The sequence below is a fragment of the Vombatus ursinus genome, unplaced genomic scaffold (assembly GCF_900497805.2).
Source record: "Vombatus ursinus unplaced genomic scaffold, bare-nosed wombat genome assembly UNPS02009994.1, whole genome shotgun sequence".
Taxonomy (NCBI): domain Eukaryota; kingdom Metazoa; phylum Chordata; class Mammalia; order Diprotodontia; family Vombatidae; genus Vombatus; species Vombatus ursinus.
Window position 1 is genome coordinate 3,796,025 of NW_020949772.1, and position 18,474 is coordinate 3,814,498.

Below are 18,474 nucleotides of genomic sequence, written 5' to 3' on the forward strand. Positions count from 1 at the left end.
TGCGGGCAAGCCTTAATCTTGTTCTGGTGACTCTGTATACACCTCTGCTAAGCTATTCGAGGGCAGGGAAGGCCTTGCTTTTGAATTTCCTAGTCCACTAATTAAATGTTTGCTGATTAATTGACTGACTTTGATCCTGAATGGGTCCATGCATTCAATGACTCACTGGCAAATGAAAGGCATTCCTTCTTGCTCTGGGAATCAGTTTCAGCAGGAAGCATTTGGGACATGGTTAAACCACATTACTTTCCTTTCCTGTCTACCCAACACTGAGGCAGGAGGAAACAAAGAAAAGGTAGGGATTCTCCCACAGATCCCAAGAAGAAGTGCGGAAATGCTGGTGACCCCTTGACTTTGCTGTGATGTTGTGATGATGTTCTGAGATTGCAAAGACCAAATCACTTTTCAATTGTTACTTATGACTGAGTGCTTACAAAATCGGTATAGTGCATGGGGTGAGCCTAGAGTTTTTCATATGGCTCCCTACAAAAAGTCGTTCTTGAGCTAGGCCTTAAAGGGAGCCAGAGAGTCAACAAGATAAAGGTAAGGAAGGAGAGCATTCCAGACATGAGGGACCACCAAAGCAAATGCTTGGAGGATGGAGATGGAGGGGCCTATGAGAGGAATGCTAAATACATCATAGAGTATGTGGAAGAGAGCATTGTGTTAAAAGATTAAAATGATAAGATGGAGCTAAGTTGGGAAGAGCTTTCTTTAAATGGCAAATAGACAAATTTCTATTTGATCCTACACTGGGTTCATTGGATGGGGGTGGGGGTGAAGGGGTGGAGAATGTGGTCAGACCTACATTTTAGGTAATTGCAAGAGGGTGAGAGCTTTAGTGACTGGTAGTGTAGAGAGGTGGAAGCAGAAGATAATATATGAGCTATGTCTTGAAGGAAATTGAAAATTTTACATATTATCCTATCAGGGAAAGACCTTAAGAAGTTATCCAGGACATCTCCTTCCAGCAGATACCTCAACACCTAAACCACAGCAGACATTTTATTAAGAATAGAAAACCTAAGTCTGAATCCTGACCTTCTCCCTTTGTAACGGTGTGACACTGAAAAAGTTAATTCACTTCTCAAAACCTGTTTTCCCATCAGTAAAATGGGAGGGGGTAGTAAAACAAGTACTGCCTTCCCCACAGGTTGGTAAATTATACTACCTATCTATCTTTGGTAAACACACATACAAATACAGAGAGAGAGACATTCAGACAGACAGACAGAGACAGAGACACAGAGACAAAGAGAGAGAACAGGGAGAGAGACGGAGAGAGGAGAGCAATAGAGAGAAATAGACACACAGAGACAGAGAGACAAAGAGAGAGAGTGGAGAGAGAGCGCTCAGTGCATGTAGGTATTGTTTCATTTTTGTCTTTGTATCCCCGTCCTCTAGTTTAGTGCCTGGCATACATTCAGCACTTAATAAATGCTTGTCTTTGATCCATAGTTGTGGAGATCAAATGAGATCTGCCAGTAAAGTGCTATATAACTATGATGTGCTATATAATCATGCAACCTGTGGCTAAGCACATCAAAGTTCTGTATTTACAATGACAAGGTTCACATTTGAGGGCTACCCCCAAAAGATAGCTATATTTGGTTTGTTATGTGCCTTCCTCCAGGGTACACTTCATAATCTCCAAAGACAGCTTTCTTATCATTCATATCTTTGTCTTTATGTATGTGGATATATAGAACAGGGTCCTTGATCCTATACAAGTCTTCAGGGTAATAGTGTGTATATCAAGGTATGAGGCACTCCCACAAAAAAAAAATGCAGAGGACTGAAGGGAGCCTTTAAACAGTACAAACAATACTCCCCCCACAAAAAAGGACCTAAAATAACCTGTATACAATCAGTAATCTGTAAACAATCAATAAATTCTCATCTTTCATTGGTGAGTCTCACTTTCCCAGGGGACCTATGCAGAACCCCAGACACATAGTGCCAAAGAGATATACTATGATCTTGGGAATTACCCTTAGTATTTGTGACAAAATGTTACTGCGACTTTGGATTGGAGAGCCATCCTTCCCAAAACCACAGAGTAGGTAAATTAGTTCATGTATCCTCAATTTTCATCACAAGGATTTCACAGGATCCCAGAACCTCAGAGTTACAAAGGACCTTGGAGATAATCTAGAACCCATATCTAGACAAGAATCCCCTCTACAATCTCCTCAACAAGGGATCGTCAAGATTTTGCTTGAATATCTCAGGTGGGGATGGGGCCAAACTCACCACCATCTGCAGCAACACATTCCACTTTTACAAAACTCTAATTCTAGGGTACTTTTTATTTCCCATCAAGCCCAAATTGATCTCTCTGAAGCTTCCATTCATTGTTCCCAGCTCTGTTCTCTGGGATCAAGCAGAAGGCTAATCCCCCTTCCCATCACATCCCTTCTGCTTCTTAAACATAGCAGCTATCAGCCAAGTCGTCTCTTCCCACAGCTAAATCTCCCCAGTTCCTTTAATTGAGCAACATATAATATGGTCTCCAGGCCTTCTGCCATCGGAACTGCCCTCCTCTGCACAGTCTATAGCAGACCTGCACAACCTAGCAGTAAGTAGGGGCCAAACTAAAAATAGGCTAAACTTCGGGCTGCAGATAAGTTAGACTAGAAACAGACTGACGATGGTTGGTTGCCACAAGTCACATGACAAACAAGAGAGTGCACAGTGGCAACCCTACATTTTCTGAAGGCTGCCCAATATCCTTCGGTGGGCTATAAATGGCCCGCAAGCCATATGTTGTGCAGGTCTGCTCTACAGGTTACCAATGTACTTTCCAAAAACATAGTACCCATAGCTGAATAAAATATACCAGATGTGGTCTAACCAGGGCACTGTAGAACAGGACTATAACTTTCTTAGTTCCAGACACCATGCTCTGAGGGTGGAGAATCTGGTAAACATATTGGGAGAGCCACTCAATGACTTTAGGATGCCAGAGCAAAATTCCCCTTGGACAAACTAGTACCTCCCTTCTCTTTAAAAATAATAAGTAGTATTTATTTGGCACTTTACAAACATCACCTCATTTAATCCTTACAATACCCCTGGGAGGTAGGTGCTATTATTATACCCAGTTTACAGATGAGCAGGGGTAAATAACTGGCTCAGGCTCACACTGCCAGTGAGTATCTGAGGCAGGATCTGAATTCAGGCCTTCCTGATCCTAAGTCATGCACGCTACACACTGGGTCATCTAGCTGTCTCGTCAAGGAGTAGGCTGATTGTATAGCATGGTAGACTGGGATAAGCACTAGGCTTGTAACCAGGCACCTTGGGTTTGGGCCCAGCCCCAATACTTGCTATCTGGGTGTCCATAGGGAAGTCAATTTACCTCCCTGAGAGTCCGTTTCTTCCTCTGTAAAAAGGGAATGATATCGTTGAATGACCTAGCTCATAGGGAAGTTGTGAAAAAAATGTATTTTGTAAATCTTTCAAAATGCAGTGTGAGTTATTATTCCCATTGACCCTCACAATAGCCCTGTGAGTTAGGCAATGCAAGTATTACTGGTCCCATTTGACAGTGAGGGAAACTGAGGATCAAAGAAACTAAGTGATTTGGCCAAGTTGACAGACCTGGGACATAGGGTTACCAGGATTCAAATCCAAATCTTGCAACACCAAATCCAGAGCTCTTTGCGATCTACCCTAATACAGGGGACAGAAAAGATAGTTAAGTATAGAGAGATAGATCACACAGCCCTGTTTGATTATAACTGACACATCTGGTCAGATTTCTCCTAAGGGAAAAGGAGGTACATGTAGATGGTTATATCTAGAATGACTGATGAGTCCGTGAAAATCAAAGGAATTTTTGAAGACCTGAAGACCAAAGGAATTTTACCAATTACACCAATGTTTGTCCTTATCTGGCTTACTCATGACTCAAAGGTGGTTTCCATGAGGTGGTATATTTATAAAAAGTCTCCCTTTGTCCTCCTGAGTTTAAACAATGCAGGTCTTCACAACTCCAAGCCACTTGGGTGCAGCCTTCAGTCTTGAGAACACTGGGCTTCTCCTGAAACATTGTCCTGGCTTGCCTCTCAGGATCCAAATTAGGCTCACTGAAACTTAGGGTGGCAGCGAGGTGACCTGGGCATATGTATTGTCAGATCCACCAGATCAGTTTGGATACTATCAATAAATCCCATAGTAATACCAACTGAGTATGGGATTCTGTCTCTGTTCTTTGAAATCTCAGACCAGAGTTGCAGACCAACTAAAAGCATTTGGAGACGCACACACACACACACACACACACACACACACACACACGTGCATATGCACACACTCACACACGTGCACACACACCATTATAACACTCCAGCACTTTACAATTTCATCACTGTGGGTATTCCTTCTAGAGGTGTAGATGGCAGCCTAATCCATGCTTGCCCATTCATTATGACTCTCGTCCACGTCCTCCCATAAATTCGCAGAACACTCTTTCTGAGCTCCACCATCTATGAGTGTATTTGGAGTCTTCGGCTGATCCTTCTAATTGAATTTAGAATGTGAGATGGTAGATTAGCTGAGTGACGAGCAGAGACCCAATCAGAAGACCTTGCAAGGCACATAGCACATCCCTGCCCCCACCCTGAAGAGGGAAAGAAAACTAAAGTTCCCAACCCTGAACTGAGGGTGAGTAGCATACTGAGCTAGACAGGATTAAATGAGTACTTCTGAACTTTTTCACAAGATTTTTTCACAGGTTAGCTCCCTCCCCATCTTCCCACTGTGAAACAAAAAAGTTCATGGACCCAAATTTATTTAATAGACATTATGTTTTTCCAAAGATGCATATGTACCCCATAATTTTTATAAATTGATTCATATGTATTACATATGAGTTTTCAAATGGTTTTGGACAGATGTATGAATGAATGAATGAATGAATGAATACACTAAGGCTGTTCAACTACCTGTAGAAATCTAAGGAGAATCATTTTGTAAATCAAGACTCATCTTATTAATAGATTTTCACATTCAGATTTTCAAATGTCGGTTCTGCATAGTGTAGGTTGCACCTGTATTATCTCAGGATTCTGACTGCCAAGTGAGATCAAAAGAAGAAAGTGACAATCAGTGTTGAATCAATGAATATATTTAGGAAAGAAGGTGGAGTATCAGAGTGTGTGTGTGACCCCCAAGATTTTCAAAAGCATGCTCTGTAGATCCTATCTTTCCACTATCAGGAAAGTCTTTTGAGAGAAGTGAAAAAGTAATGGGGAGAAAGAGAGAGAGAGAGAGGGAATAGGAGGAAGGGAGGAAGGGAGGAAGGAGGGGAAGGAGGGCTAAACAGACCAAGTTAGAAGAAACTTGGTCTACCTCACAGCACCGAGTGAATCCATTTCAAACCTCTGAAGTTACTCTTTTTTTCTGTAACCTGGGCAAAGAATAGGAAAAACAATGAAAGAATCTGCTTCGTTCATGTTTCACTAATCCATGAAATTCTACCTGTCACAGTAATTTAGTTTTATTAACACCATTTTTTTTGCTTTGTGTTGAATTGTTGAATTTCACAAAAGCTGTAGGTCTCAAGTTAATTAACACTGTGAACTTTTCCTTTGTGAGATTAGGTTTAATATTTTGGGATTAATTAAAGTATGCAAATGGAAACTCCTGAAAGATCGGTTCCAGATTTTCAAATATTGTAGCACTTAAGGTAAATATTTGCCTTTGATCTTTATTTTAATTTGCTCTGGGGGTAAGAACAGGACTGAACATATATTTCTTTGGAGAGGTTTGTGCTGCAATCTTACTATTGTGCCATCAAAAGTAGAAGCAAAAATTACTCCAAAGACAAATGCCATTTATATACTACTTGAGGTTTCAAAGAGCTTTATGAAGATTTTATCTTTTGAACCTTATTACCACTCTTTGAAGTAGGCACTATAGATATTATTATTCCCATTTTACACATAAGCAAACTGAAGCCAGAGAAGTGAAGTGACTTTCTCAGGGTCACATGATTAGGAAGTCGCAGTATGGAGATTTTGCTAACTCTAAACCCAGTATTCTATGTCTCATGCCAGGAGAACTTTTCCAAGCTTTGCAACTTAATTCTTACCTTCCATTCAGAACAACCATTGGGTTACTGTGGCTTCTGAACATGTCCAAAGTTGACAGAATGGGCTGGGTTCCAGAAACAAAAACACAAATCCATCCCATTTGCCTTCAAGTCATTCAGAATCCCAGCTCCCCGCGTTAAGTCTGCGCTATAGTTTTCCCTGGGGCTCATCCCTCAGCATGATTTCTGCATCTGCTTTATTTTTCTAATCTTTCCTCTCCTCCCTTCTGCAATTTGACCCCTTTATCGCATGCTTATTCATCTTCATTACTCACCATTTCCTCACAATGAGGGCTCATTAAAACATTTTAAATTAAGACCTTTCTGCTATCCTCACAGAGTGCACTGGCTCCTTTCTTGACACCACTTTTTAAATTCTTATCGTGGTGTTTCAGGCAGTTTGTACATTATATTCTATTAAAACTCCATTCCATTCAGGCTTGTCACAATTTGGAGATTACAGCTTTTGGCAGCAGGGTTTGTTAGGAATATATTCATAAATTCACCTTGTTAGCAGCCCAGCACATTCCAGGAGCCAGTTTTTCAAATCTCGTTTGATAACACAGTTCAACAAAAAGTATAAAAAGGACCGATTATTTATTTATATTGTGAAATGTATTTTACAGGGTTATTGGATAGGCATAAATTGTCTGTCCCAGGTAGAGATGCCTGGCATTTTGGACAGCTAAAGAGAGGTCAAATTAGAAATGCAAAGGAAGAGAGTAAAGGAGAAAAAGGTATTAGGACATTTTCCTTGGAGGTGAATAAAAAGCAGGAAACTGTTGGCAGAAAGAGAGGAACTCTCCCACAGGCAGAACGCTAGCACCTAATTTACTGGTACATCCACCTTGACACAACGTGCTCTCCTGGAAAGAGCACTGGATTTGGAGTCAAAGAATGTAGCTTTGCATCTTGGGTCTGCCACTTCCTGGACGACCTTGAGGAAATCGCCACCCCTCTCTGGAGCTGTTTTCTCATAAGCAAAATGAAGGTGTTGGACCAGAGGACCATTCTGGTTCCTTCTAGTTCTAAATCTATGACATCATCTACAATCTCTACTAGAAGGACCACAAGTTTCATTCATACTGAATGAAGAGTGGTGGGGTGTTTCCTCTGGGGGCTCATTTTATTTTGAATGGTCTGATGTTTTGCTGTGATGGTCGTTAAGTCGTTTCAGTAGTGTCCAGCTCTCCATGACCCCATCTGGGGTTTTCTTGGCAAAGACAAAGGGGTGGTTTGCCATTTCTTTCTCCAGCTCATTTGAAAGATCAGGAAACTGAAGCAAACAGGATAACTGACTTACCCAGGGTCACACAGCTAGTATCTGAGGCCAGATTTGGACTAAATGTCATCCTGTTGCTCAGGTCTCTATCCACTGAGCCACCTATGCATACTACACTTTTATTCATGCTGCTTAAACTGATATTAGCTTTTTCAGCTGTCATGACATATTTCTGTCTCACTGGGCTCTTGGTCCACTAATATCCACAGGTCTCTTTCTTGCCAATTATTGCCCAGCTATATCTCTTATCCTTTAACAGTAAAATTTATTTTTTTTTAGTCCAAGTATAGCCCTTCAGACCTATCCCTATTAAAACTGCTCTTACTAGATTAAGTTTCAAATTATCCTTGCTGAGTAGTGGCCTACATTTGTTAAGAGAACTAGCTGGGGTTAGAAATGTAATCTGTGGCCTCCGTCGGGTGGGGAGCTAACAGCTCCATGTGTAAATCAAACCTGTGACCTTAACCTAATTGTCACCAACTCTAAGTCACTTTAAGAGCTTACTGGAGGTAGAATACAGTTTACACTCCATTGTCAGCAGTAACTGACTCTTCATCAGCTTCTGCACCTTCATTCAACCGTACAAATCCTTTCCAAAATCATCAAGCCACAGAAAGAGTGTTATTTGCCAAGCCCACCTCTCCTGTTTATCTTGCTAAGCTTGGGGACTTTGCCTGCAGCATCAGTAGCTGAATCAGCACACTGCCTCAAATGTGTCTATGCACACACAGCTGTTTGGAGCTGTTCTTCAGCACCAACACCCTGGTTGCATGTGTAGACACAGCCTCAGAGACCTCCACTTATCAATGTGAATATGTCCTTAAAAAGATAACTAACAGTAGATTGAGAGAAATTCATTTAATTTTGGCCCAATCAATTGCCAAATTTTGTTGTTTCTAACTTAACATTTCTCATATACGTCCCCCTTTTTTCCACTTGCCCAGTTGCAATCCCATTTTGGGTCCTCATCACCTCTTCTTGCCTTCTGGTTGGTCCCCATGCCTCAAGTCCCTCCCTGCTCCAATCCTTCCTCCGCTCACCTGTCAAAATTATTTTCCCAATGTGCAGATCTGATCATGTCACCCACCCCCCTCATTCAATAAACTCCAGTGGCTCCCTATTACCTCCAGGATCAACTAGAAAATACATTATTTAGCATTTGAAGTCTTTATAATTGCTCCTTCCCACCTTTCCAGGCTTCTTACACTTTACATTCTACACACTCCAAGGACACTGGCCTTCTTGTTCCTTGCACACGACACACCATCTCTCATCTCCACACCTTTGCTTGGGCTATTCTCCAGACCTGGAATGCTCTCCACCTCTTGGTTGCTCTGGCTTCTCTGAAGACTCAGCTTAAATCCTACCTTCTCTAGGGGGCCTTCTTTGTCCTCCTATCTCCTTTGTCCTTCTGCTCTGAGGTTACCTTCTATCTCCTCTGTTTATATCTTGTATGTACACACAGTAGTTATTTATGTGGCAGGTGAAAGATGAAATGACTGAGGAAACAAAGGTTCAAGCTTCTGATTGTATCGATTTATTAAGCAATACATGCCAAATGCATAACAAATCAGGACTGGTCACCTTCCTCAGCTTTGGTGCCAGGCCCCAAATACAAGGGAGACAGGCTTTTATACATTAAAAATAATCAAAAAAATACCAATTAATTAAAAGAAAACAATTGATCTGGATACAAAATTGGGTAATCTGATTTCTAATTGGAAAAAAGATTAGGGACTTTCCAAGTTGGGAAGGGGAGAGTGAACAGATGCAATTCCTTGAAATCAGAAAAAGAGGTGTCCTACTCCCCCCAAGTGCCTGTATTCAATCAAAGGACAAGGAAACAGTAAATGATTGATCAGTTTTCAGACAAGACATATGGATTGCTTGAGACGTATAATTGTGAGAAAACTGCTCGTACCAATCTTCAGAACGAATCTGGTTTTTGGTCAGCATAACTTAGGCCAACTACATGCCAGGAACCACGTTAAACACTTTACAATCATTATCCAACTTGATTCTCATAATAACTTTGGGAGATGGGTGTTGTTTCATTACCATTTTATAGATGAGCAAACTAGGGTGGACGGAGGGTAAGTGACTTGCCCAGGGTCACACAGGTAGTAAGTACATGGAGCTGGATTTAAACGCTAGTCTTTCTGACTCCAGGTCTGGAATTCTATCCACTGAGCCACCTACCTGTTCCACACTTAGTCAATGACTAAATGACCATGTCACTACCTGATTTTATTACTACTGGACCTGCTGTCTGATTCTCATTTTTCTCGCTCTGATATTTTGCCAGCCACCTCTTTACATTTGCACAAGCCAGTCCTGATGCCTGGAATGCCCTCTCTCCTCATCTTGGCCCGTCAGAGTCTTTGTTTTCCATCCAAAAGGCTTAAGGTGACACCAAGATTACACCTCCTCCATGAAGCCCTCTCTGATCCCCCCCCCAGCTATTAATGTTCTCTTCCTTCTCAATTTTCCTTGGCCTATAATTATTTGTGTCTATGTTGTTATCTTTTCCACTCTCTTCCTCACATCTACTCTCAGTAGAATGGAAGCTCTTTGAAACTAAAGATGATTTTTTTTTCTTTGTGTCAACAGTCCCAGTAGTATACCTTCCATGGAATAGGTATTTAATAAATAGTGATCAAAGTGAATTGCTAGTATGACTATTAATTATTCACATATGTAGCACTTTAAGGTTCAAAAAGTGCTTTATATACTTCATTTAAACCTCACACCTTGAGGTAGGAAATATTGTTATGCCCACTTTACAGATGAGGACATTGAGGTTCAGAGAAAGTTAAACGCTTCATCTATGGCCACACAGCTAGTAAATGTGAAAGGTAGGATTTAAACCCAGGCTTTCCCCCTTCCAGTCCAATTGGAGGGCTCATTTCCCTAAAATTCCTATCCCTTGCTATTTCTAGCAGTAGAACTGTATCGACCTGTGACTAACACAGAGCCATGCAAGAGAACGTGAGAAACAAGAACAAGAAGGGATCTCAGAGGTCATCTGGTCCAATCTTCTCATTTTATAGTTAGAGAAACTGAAGCTCAAGGAAGATGACTGATTTGTACAAAGTCACAAACATCAGAAATGGGATTGGAACCCAAGTCCTTGGACTTAGTCAATGTTCTTTCCATTATCCCCTACTGAAGGGAAAAAATTTGAGAGGAAGGGAAATACCAAGAATGAATGGGAATAGAATTTTTAAACCACCCCAAGGTATGTTTCTTTCTCTTTTTAAAAAAAAAATCTGGAGGTTTTTCCCCCAGGGAAGTAAAACTTTTTCTTTCCCATTCTGGTAGCCAATGGGAGCTAAATAACAAAGAGTATTTATATATCAAATAGGAGTAGCACTGGGGCAATAGGAAGGATTCACCTTCTCTTCAAAGGGTACTAGAAGAACTTCAAGGAGACAATTGCAAAAGGACCACGCAAATGAAAGTGTTATGTGAACAGGAGCATGTAGGGGAAAGCGGAGAGGTAATCATTAGAGCCAGAGAAGCTGGGGGCTTCATCACCCTCAACAGGAGAAAGTAGACAGACAGACACACAGATAGATAGAGAAAAGGAAGGAAGGAAGGAAGGAAGGAAGGAAGGAAGAAAGAAAGAAAGAAAGAAAGAAAGAAAGAAAGAAAGAAAGAAAGAAAGAAAATGAAGGAACAAAGAGTAGGAGGGAGGGAGGGAAGGAAGGAAGGAAGGTAGGTACTAAGTACCAGACCCTGTGTTAAAAGCTAAAGAAGAAAAATTTGCCCTAAAGCTGAGTGACACAAATTTGCCAAAGGATGAGCCAAGGATGCATTAGTCTATCAGAATGTAAGCTCTCTGAGGGCAGCGAGTATTTTCCATTTTGTCTTTGTGTCCCCAACCCCCAGACTAGCACCAGGCACATTATCACAGAATCATAGAATTTCACATGGTAAATTACCTCAGTGCCTATAGAATACAAATTATAGCTCACAGGAATCCCCCATTACACCATGCCAGACAGGTGCTAGCCTAGCTTGTGCAAAGGATGGAAGCCCACTGCCTCTCAAGGCAATCCATTCTATTTGGAGCAGCCCTAATTGTTGGGAAACATTTCCTGACATTGAGTTGAAATTGACTTTTTTTTTTTATCACTACTACACATTGATCATAGTTCTGCCTCCTGGGAACAACAGAATAAGTGCGGTCCCTCCTCCAAATGACAGCCCTTCAAATATCTGAAAACAGTTAGTGAGTACCCCTCTGAATCTTCTCTTTCCCAGGCTAAACATGCCCAGTGTCTTCAACCAATCTCCTTCTGTCAAGGACTCAGGGTCCTTCGTCATCCTATTATCCCACCTCTGGCTCATCAAAAGGGTTTGTCTATCATCAATAGCATTTAAGAAAGGGATATGGAGGGAGGGGAGAGGGAGCAAAGATAATGACTGCAAGAGTGCCATAACGATAAGAAAAAAGGATAAACTTCTGGCTTCTAACAAAGCATGGCAGCCAACTGGGGACTGCCTAGCTTCCTCAGGAATCTAATGGGTCTTGGTTTTTTTCCAATCATTGCAACATGGGCAATAAGCCAAAATGATGTCTGTGGGACATATTGCACAAAGTGCTAGCAAAAAATTACCCAACAGCTATTGCAATCTAAAAGCCCATCTCCCTCAGTCCTCCTAAATCATTTCTATTTCCCCCATTTTAATCCATGACCCCTTACCGTCATCTCTATAGCCACAATGTTATCCAACCACTCACCCCCAGCAACTCTGAGCTGGGTAATTTCTGTCCCACGCCACATCTGTAATTAGGTCATTTATGAATAAAAAGCCCAAAGAAGAAAGCTTGGTGCAATAACATATCTGCGTAATGTAGCCATTCAGGAGCTATATGGCCGCCACTATGCTGATGAGCTAAAAAGATAGCAATTCTATTAGCCATAAAGGAGACCCATCAGAAAAATGAATGCATTATTTCTCTATCAGCTATCACAGGCCTCCTGGCACAGGAGTGTCTGGCCTTTTCTTACCTGTTCTCAATATCTGGAATATGGCCCACACACACAAGGGTTGCTGTTGTCTGCATCTCTCCATTGTCAATTTCCTCCTGGATCTCCCACTCGTCTTCATTGCTGACTCTCACAGCCATGATCTTCAGCCTGGGAGCAGCTTTTATGCTGTTAGAGAACAAAACAAGGCACTTTAGCTAGCACCAAATATATGTTGAATGACGGGAAGAGGACCCATCACTGAAGGAAATGATACTTGCATGGCCACCCCTCCCTTAAAGACCCCTGGGGAAAATGTCAGAAAATGGTTGGGCCTATAATAACCATCTGCATCACACGCAACTGAAGCACAGGTCTCCTGACATGAGATGCAGGTTAATTCTCTCCTTAAACAATACATTGGAAACCTGAACAGTCTCCACTCTTGTAGCACTGGCCTGATATAAATGAAACAGGTGTGCCTAGATTGAAATTTATTTAATTTGCAATGTTTATCCTCCAGATAGAGATGAGGATATGTCCATCACCAAGTACCATAAATAGGTACACTCAGGGTTACTTCACCTAAGTGGTGTGGCTTTGCATATCCAAGATGTTGAAAAGGAGGTAGGCATGCCACCAAGCTCAAATTCTGTATATGTATTACATGTATTTAATTATTTACATGTTTTCTCCCCCACCAGAATGGAAGATCTCTGAAGATAAGGACTGTGTTTTGGCCTTTCTTTGTATCCCTGAGGTTTAGCACAGTGCCTAGCACATAGTGGGTGCTTAATAAAATGTTTGTTGACTAATTAACTAGCAAAAGAAAGCTGGAATGTCGTCACTGCCAAGTAACCATAGATTTCCCCCCAAGAGGAAAATAAGTCCAGCTTGGACATAAGAAGCCAAAATGGGCCACTGGAGATTTATGGCATGCGCAGAGCTAATTTTCTGAAGAAAACAAGCAGGGAGCTAAGACTTCTGTCATTGAGAAGGAGGACAAGGAGAACTCAATGTCCTCACTGGCAGATTGGCCCCCACCTGCCTCTTTTTCATCGTTCCCAGAATGACCCCCAGGCTACTATAACAATGGGAATGGGTCCCCACTGTCATGGTAGGGTCTTCATTTGTAGCGCTCAAGTTGTCCAAATGCAATCTTGGTATTTCTATCTAGTGCACAATTAGGATGAAAGCTTACCTACTGTGGTTCCCGAACTCCTCAACCCAGCCCCCCTCTCCCACCACTACTGCCGCCATGACTTAATTAATTTTAAGTAAAGTCAAGAGGGACTGCTTTGACTTCTGGTAAAATGAAACCACAGTACTGAGGTTTAGCCACTCTACTTAGCAGGGAATTGTGATTGGCTTGCCTTCTGCTCTCCTAAAGCCAATGGGAGCCGGTGTTCATGGAGTTTCATAACTTAGCAAGTGATGGATCCTTCCTCTGCATCACTTTTTACACAGTGCCAAGGGAGATGCTACCTCTGGGAAAAGAGTCCATGTAGAGTTAGGAGGATGCCAAGTAACTGATTTCTCTCCTTCCTTCCCCTCCACTCCATGCATTAAAAATCCTTCCTGCTTGAAACCTGGGTGTCTCCTCCTCTTTGGTATTTATTAGGTAGTATTGTGCATTCCTTTCTTATGCTCCCGATTAGACTGTAAGCAAGGACTACATCTTGGTATATTTCTCCCAGCACCTGGCACAGCGCTCTGCATGTAGTAGGTGTTTGCTAAATGTCTGCTGAATGTGAAGGATGCAGAGAAAAGCAATCAGTAAATTCATGTCGGATCTTCCTTGCCTTCTTTGTGGAGGTGAGGGATGATGGGTATACAACAGATAGCTGGGGTGCAGTGAATGGAGTGCTGGACTTGGGGTCTAGAAGACTTGAATTCAAATTCCACCCTAGAAGCTTTCCTCTGGGACCCCGGGCAAGTCTCTTAGACTCTCTGGCCTCAATGTTCTCTTCTGTAAAATGGAAGGAATAACAGCACCTCATAGTGCTGTCGTGAGGATCAAATGAAATGATATATGTAAAGTGCTCTGCAGACCTTAAAGCATTATAGAAATACTAGCTATTACTGCAGATGGTGTCGGGTTCTAGTAACATGTTTCCTGAACTGTTTGGTTTGGTTTTTCTCATTCTTTTCCTTCAATCTTTTGTTACAAGAGATGGCTTTTGGGGTCAGGGAGAGGGGTGGGATAGATTCTGAAATTAAAGTCATATAAAAATAAAAGATATTAGTAAAGAGATTAAAATGTTCCAAATGCATGCAGAGGTTCCATTTGCACCTCTTTCCCTTAGCATCTGCTCACACCTCCACTCTACATCAGGCAGAAAGCTAAATGTTGGCCGAATCAGGGTCATCACCATGAAATGTAAAAGGCACGGGCAATGGAGCCTCTGGGGCCTGGAGTCAGGAAGACCTGGGTTCAAATCTGTTCTCACACACTTACTAGCTATGTGGCCTGGACAAGTCACCTCACCTCTGTCTGCCTCAGTTTCCTTTGCTATATAAATGCTATTATTGTTATTATTTAAGCCCATTTGAATGAATTGAAACATGTTTTCACGAAGTATTTTATTAACAAAACCAACAGTCTCTAAGGTCTCTTCAGGCTCTAAAGTTCTGTGATTAATCTTGACAAAAAAAATACAAATGGATTAATTTGCTAATTGTTGTTAGCTACTATAGGTAAGCGTTAGTGAGAGAGAAGAAGGGAAGGAGAGGGAAGAGACAGAAAGAGGGAGAGAGAAGAAGAAGAAGAAGAAGGCAGCAGAGGGAAGAGGAAAAGAGAGAAAGATAGGGACAGAGAAATAGGGAGGAACAGACAGACAGAAGGACAGACAGATGAAAAGGTATATGGATGTAAGAACAGACAGACAAAAGGACAGATGGACAGATGAACAAACGATGGATGGATGGATGGATGGATGCATGCATGGATGGATAGATGGATGGAAGCAAAGATAATCCCTACCCTCAAGGAGCTTATAGTCTAATGAGGAGACAACCTTTATAGAGGAGTGGTGCCTAGGAAGGAGTATTTTGGTCAGGATGTTGAGTGGAGTCACAGGAAAGGAAATGGATACACTCTCTCCAGTAACAGTAAGTTCCAGAATTGGAAACTAGGAATAGGGGAAGATTGGAATGACAAGGAAGTATGGCTAGAGTCAGCCTGGATATCGTGATGATCAGGGCAACAGGAGATCCCAGGATGGGTGTTTTGGATCTGAAAGAATCTAGTTCTCCAGGACATAACTTTTTGTATAGACAGAAAGGTAAGTGGGAGGAAGACCTAGGTTTCAAATCTAGCTTTACAGTTCTTTTTGGGGTGGTAAATTGGAAATTAAGGGGATGGTCATCGGTTGGAGAATGGCTAAACAAGTAGCGGTATATGATTGTGATGGAATACTGTTGTCCTATAAGAAATGCTGAGCAGAATGGTTTCAGAAAAATCTAGAAAGACTTATATGAACTGATACAAAGTAAAGTGAGCAAAACCAGGAGAACATTGTACACAGTAAGAGCAATATTGTATGATGATCAACTGTGAAAGACTTAATTACTCTGACCAAGACAATTCTTTTTTTCAAATTTTTTTTCAAATTTAATTTAATTTATTTTTTGTTACATTTCCAGTTCCAAGCTGTCACCCTTACTTCCCCCTCACCCTGCACTAGAGAAGGCCACCATTTAACACAGATTTATAAATATATGTAAAACTATACTGTGTATACTTCTATTTATCAGTTTTTTTCTCTGGAGGTGGATAGCATATTCCTTCATAGGCCCTTTATAGTTGATTTGAGTATTTCTAGTGCTGAGAATAACTTGGGCGTTCACAGTTATTCTTCAAACAATATTGCTGTTAATGTATAGAACGTTCTGTTGGTTCTGCTCCTTTCACATTTCATGATTTCATGCAAGGCTTTCCATGTTTCTCTAAAATTAACCAGCACATCATTTTTAACAGCGCAGTAGTATTCCATCACAATCATATACCACAACTTGTTTAGCCATTCCCCAACTTATGGACATCCCCTCAATTTCTAGTTCTTTGCCACCACAAAGAGAACTGCTATAATATTTTAGAACATAAAGGTTCTTTTTCTTTTTCCCTGGTCACCTTGGGAAACAGACCTAATAGTGGTATTCCTGGGTCAAAGGGTATACACAGTTTCATAACTCCTTGGGCATAATTCCAGATTGCTCTCCAAAATGGTTGGATCAGTTTGCAGTTCTACCAATAGTGTATTATTTTCCCAATTTTTCCATATTCCCCTCCAACATTTGTCATTTTCCCCATCTATCATTGCAGCCAATTTGATAGGTGTGAAATGATAATTCAAGGTGTTTTCATTTGCATTTTTCTAATCAGTAATGATTTAGAGCATTTTTTCATATAAATATGTGTAGTTTTGATTTCTTCATCAAAAAACTGCCTGTTTATATCCTTTGACCATTTATCAATTGGGAAGTGACTCATTCTTATAAACTTGACAAAGTTCTCTATGTATTTGAGATATGAGACCTTTATCTGAGAAACTGTCTATAAATTTTTCCCAGTTTTCTGCTTTCCTTCTAATCTTGGCTACATTGGTCTTATTTGTTTAAAAAAAACTTTTTAATTTAATGTAATCAAAATTATCCCATTTTACATCTCACAATGTTCTCTAGCTTTTGTTTATTCATAAATTCTTTTCCCATCCATAAGTATGATAGATAATGTTTTCCATGTTCTTCTCGTTTTCTTATGATATCTCCCTTTATATCTAGGTCATGTATCCATTTTGACTTGATCTTGGTAAATGGTATAAGATAATTGATCTACACCCAATTTCTACAAGACTGTCTTCCAGCTTTCCCAACAATTTTTGCCAGTGTATTCTTATTCCAAAAGCTTTATAATATAGTATCAGATCTGGTAATGCTAACCCTCCTTTCTTTACATTTTTTTTCATTAAACACTTAGAGAAATATTAATTTTACCTAAACTAATCTATGTATTCAATACCATCCTAATTAAACTACCAAATTATTTTATTGAGCTCAATATAATTATTATCACTTTGAGGAAAAATCCATTTATGTCTACACTTTTGAGTATTTTTAATAGGAATGAGTGTTTTATTTTGTCAAAAAAACTTTTTCTGCCATCTATTGATATAATCATGTGATTTTTATTACTTTTGTTATATAATTAATTATGTTAATAGTTTTCCTTATGTTAAACCATTCCTTCATTCCTGATATAAATCCCACATGGTCACCATGAATAATCCTTGTGATATATTGTTGCAGTCTCCTGGCTAGTATTTTATTTAAAATTTTTGCATCCATATTCATTAATGAAATTGGTCTATAATTTTCATTCTCTGTTTTTGCTCTTTCTGGTTTAATATTCAAGACAATTCCAAAGAACTCATGGTGAAAATGCTATCAACAGAGAATTCACTCTGAATGAATACTGAAGAATACTTTTTTTACTTTATTTTTCTTTCATTTTTATGTGTGTTTTCTTTTGCAATATGGCTATTATGGAACTATGTTTTGCATGACTTCATGTGTATAATCAATATCACATTGCTTGCCTTCTCAAAGGATGCTGAGGGAGAGAGAGAAATTGGAACTCAGATTTTTTTTAAATGAATGTTAAAATTTTTTACACGTAATTGGGAAATATGTAATTACATATGTGTCTGTGTGTGTATATACACATACATATACATATATATTATATATGCCACTTATCACCTGCCAGGTCACAATTTCTCTGAGCCTCAGTTTCCTCCTCTGTAAAATGAGGATGTTGAGCTAGATGACTTCTGAGGTCCCTTCCCATTCTGGTTCTATCATGTACTATGATGCTCATGTGAACCTAGCTCCTGTATTCGTCCTTGGCTATGAGGGGCACAGATGAAGCCCCTCAGGGGACCCTTCTGTTGGCTTGACATTTGTTTCCTTCCCTCTGGGAGCGTGATCTCCCCCCATTCTCCTTTCAGCTCCTTGGCTTTTCCTTGAAGTCTGCCTGCCTCAATCACTTTACAACAGGGACTCATTATGTGTTCTCTCTCTCTCTCTCTCTCTCTCTCTCTCTCTCTCTCTCTCTCTCT

At 40.5% G+C, this 18,474-nt stretch overlaps 1 protein-coding gene across 1 annotated transcript in view; it reads right to left on the reverse strand.

Annotated features, from left to right (window-relative positions):
• The window catches only part of TMEM132B (transmembrane protein 132B), a 650,066-nt gene that overhangs the window by 378,273 nt on the left and 253,319 nt on the right, over positions 1-18,474 (reverse strand). Inside the window, exon 3 of the mRNA XM_027853582.1 lies at positions 12,398-12,544. Coding sequence (XP_027709383.1) covers positions 12,398-12,544 — 147 coding nt within the window. The remainder of the gene's footprint in view (positions 1-12,397; positions 12,545-18,474) is intronic.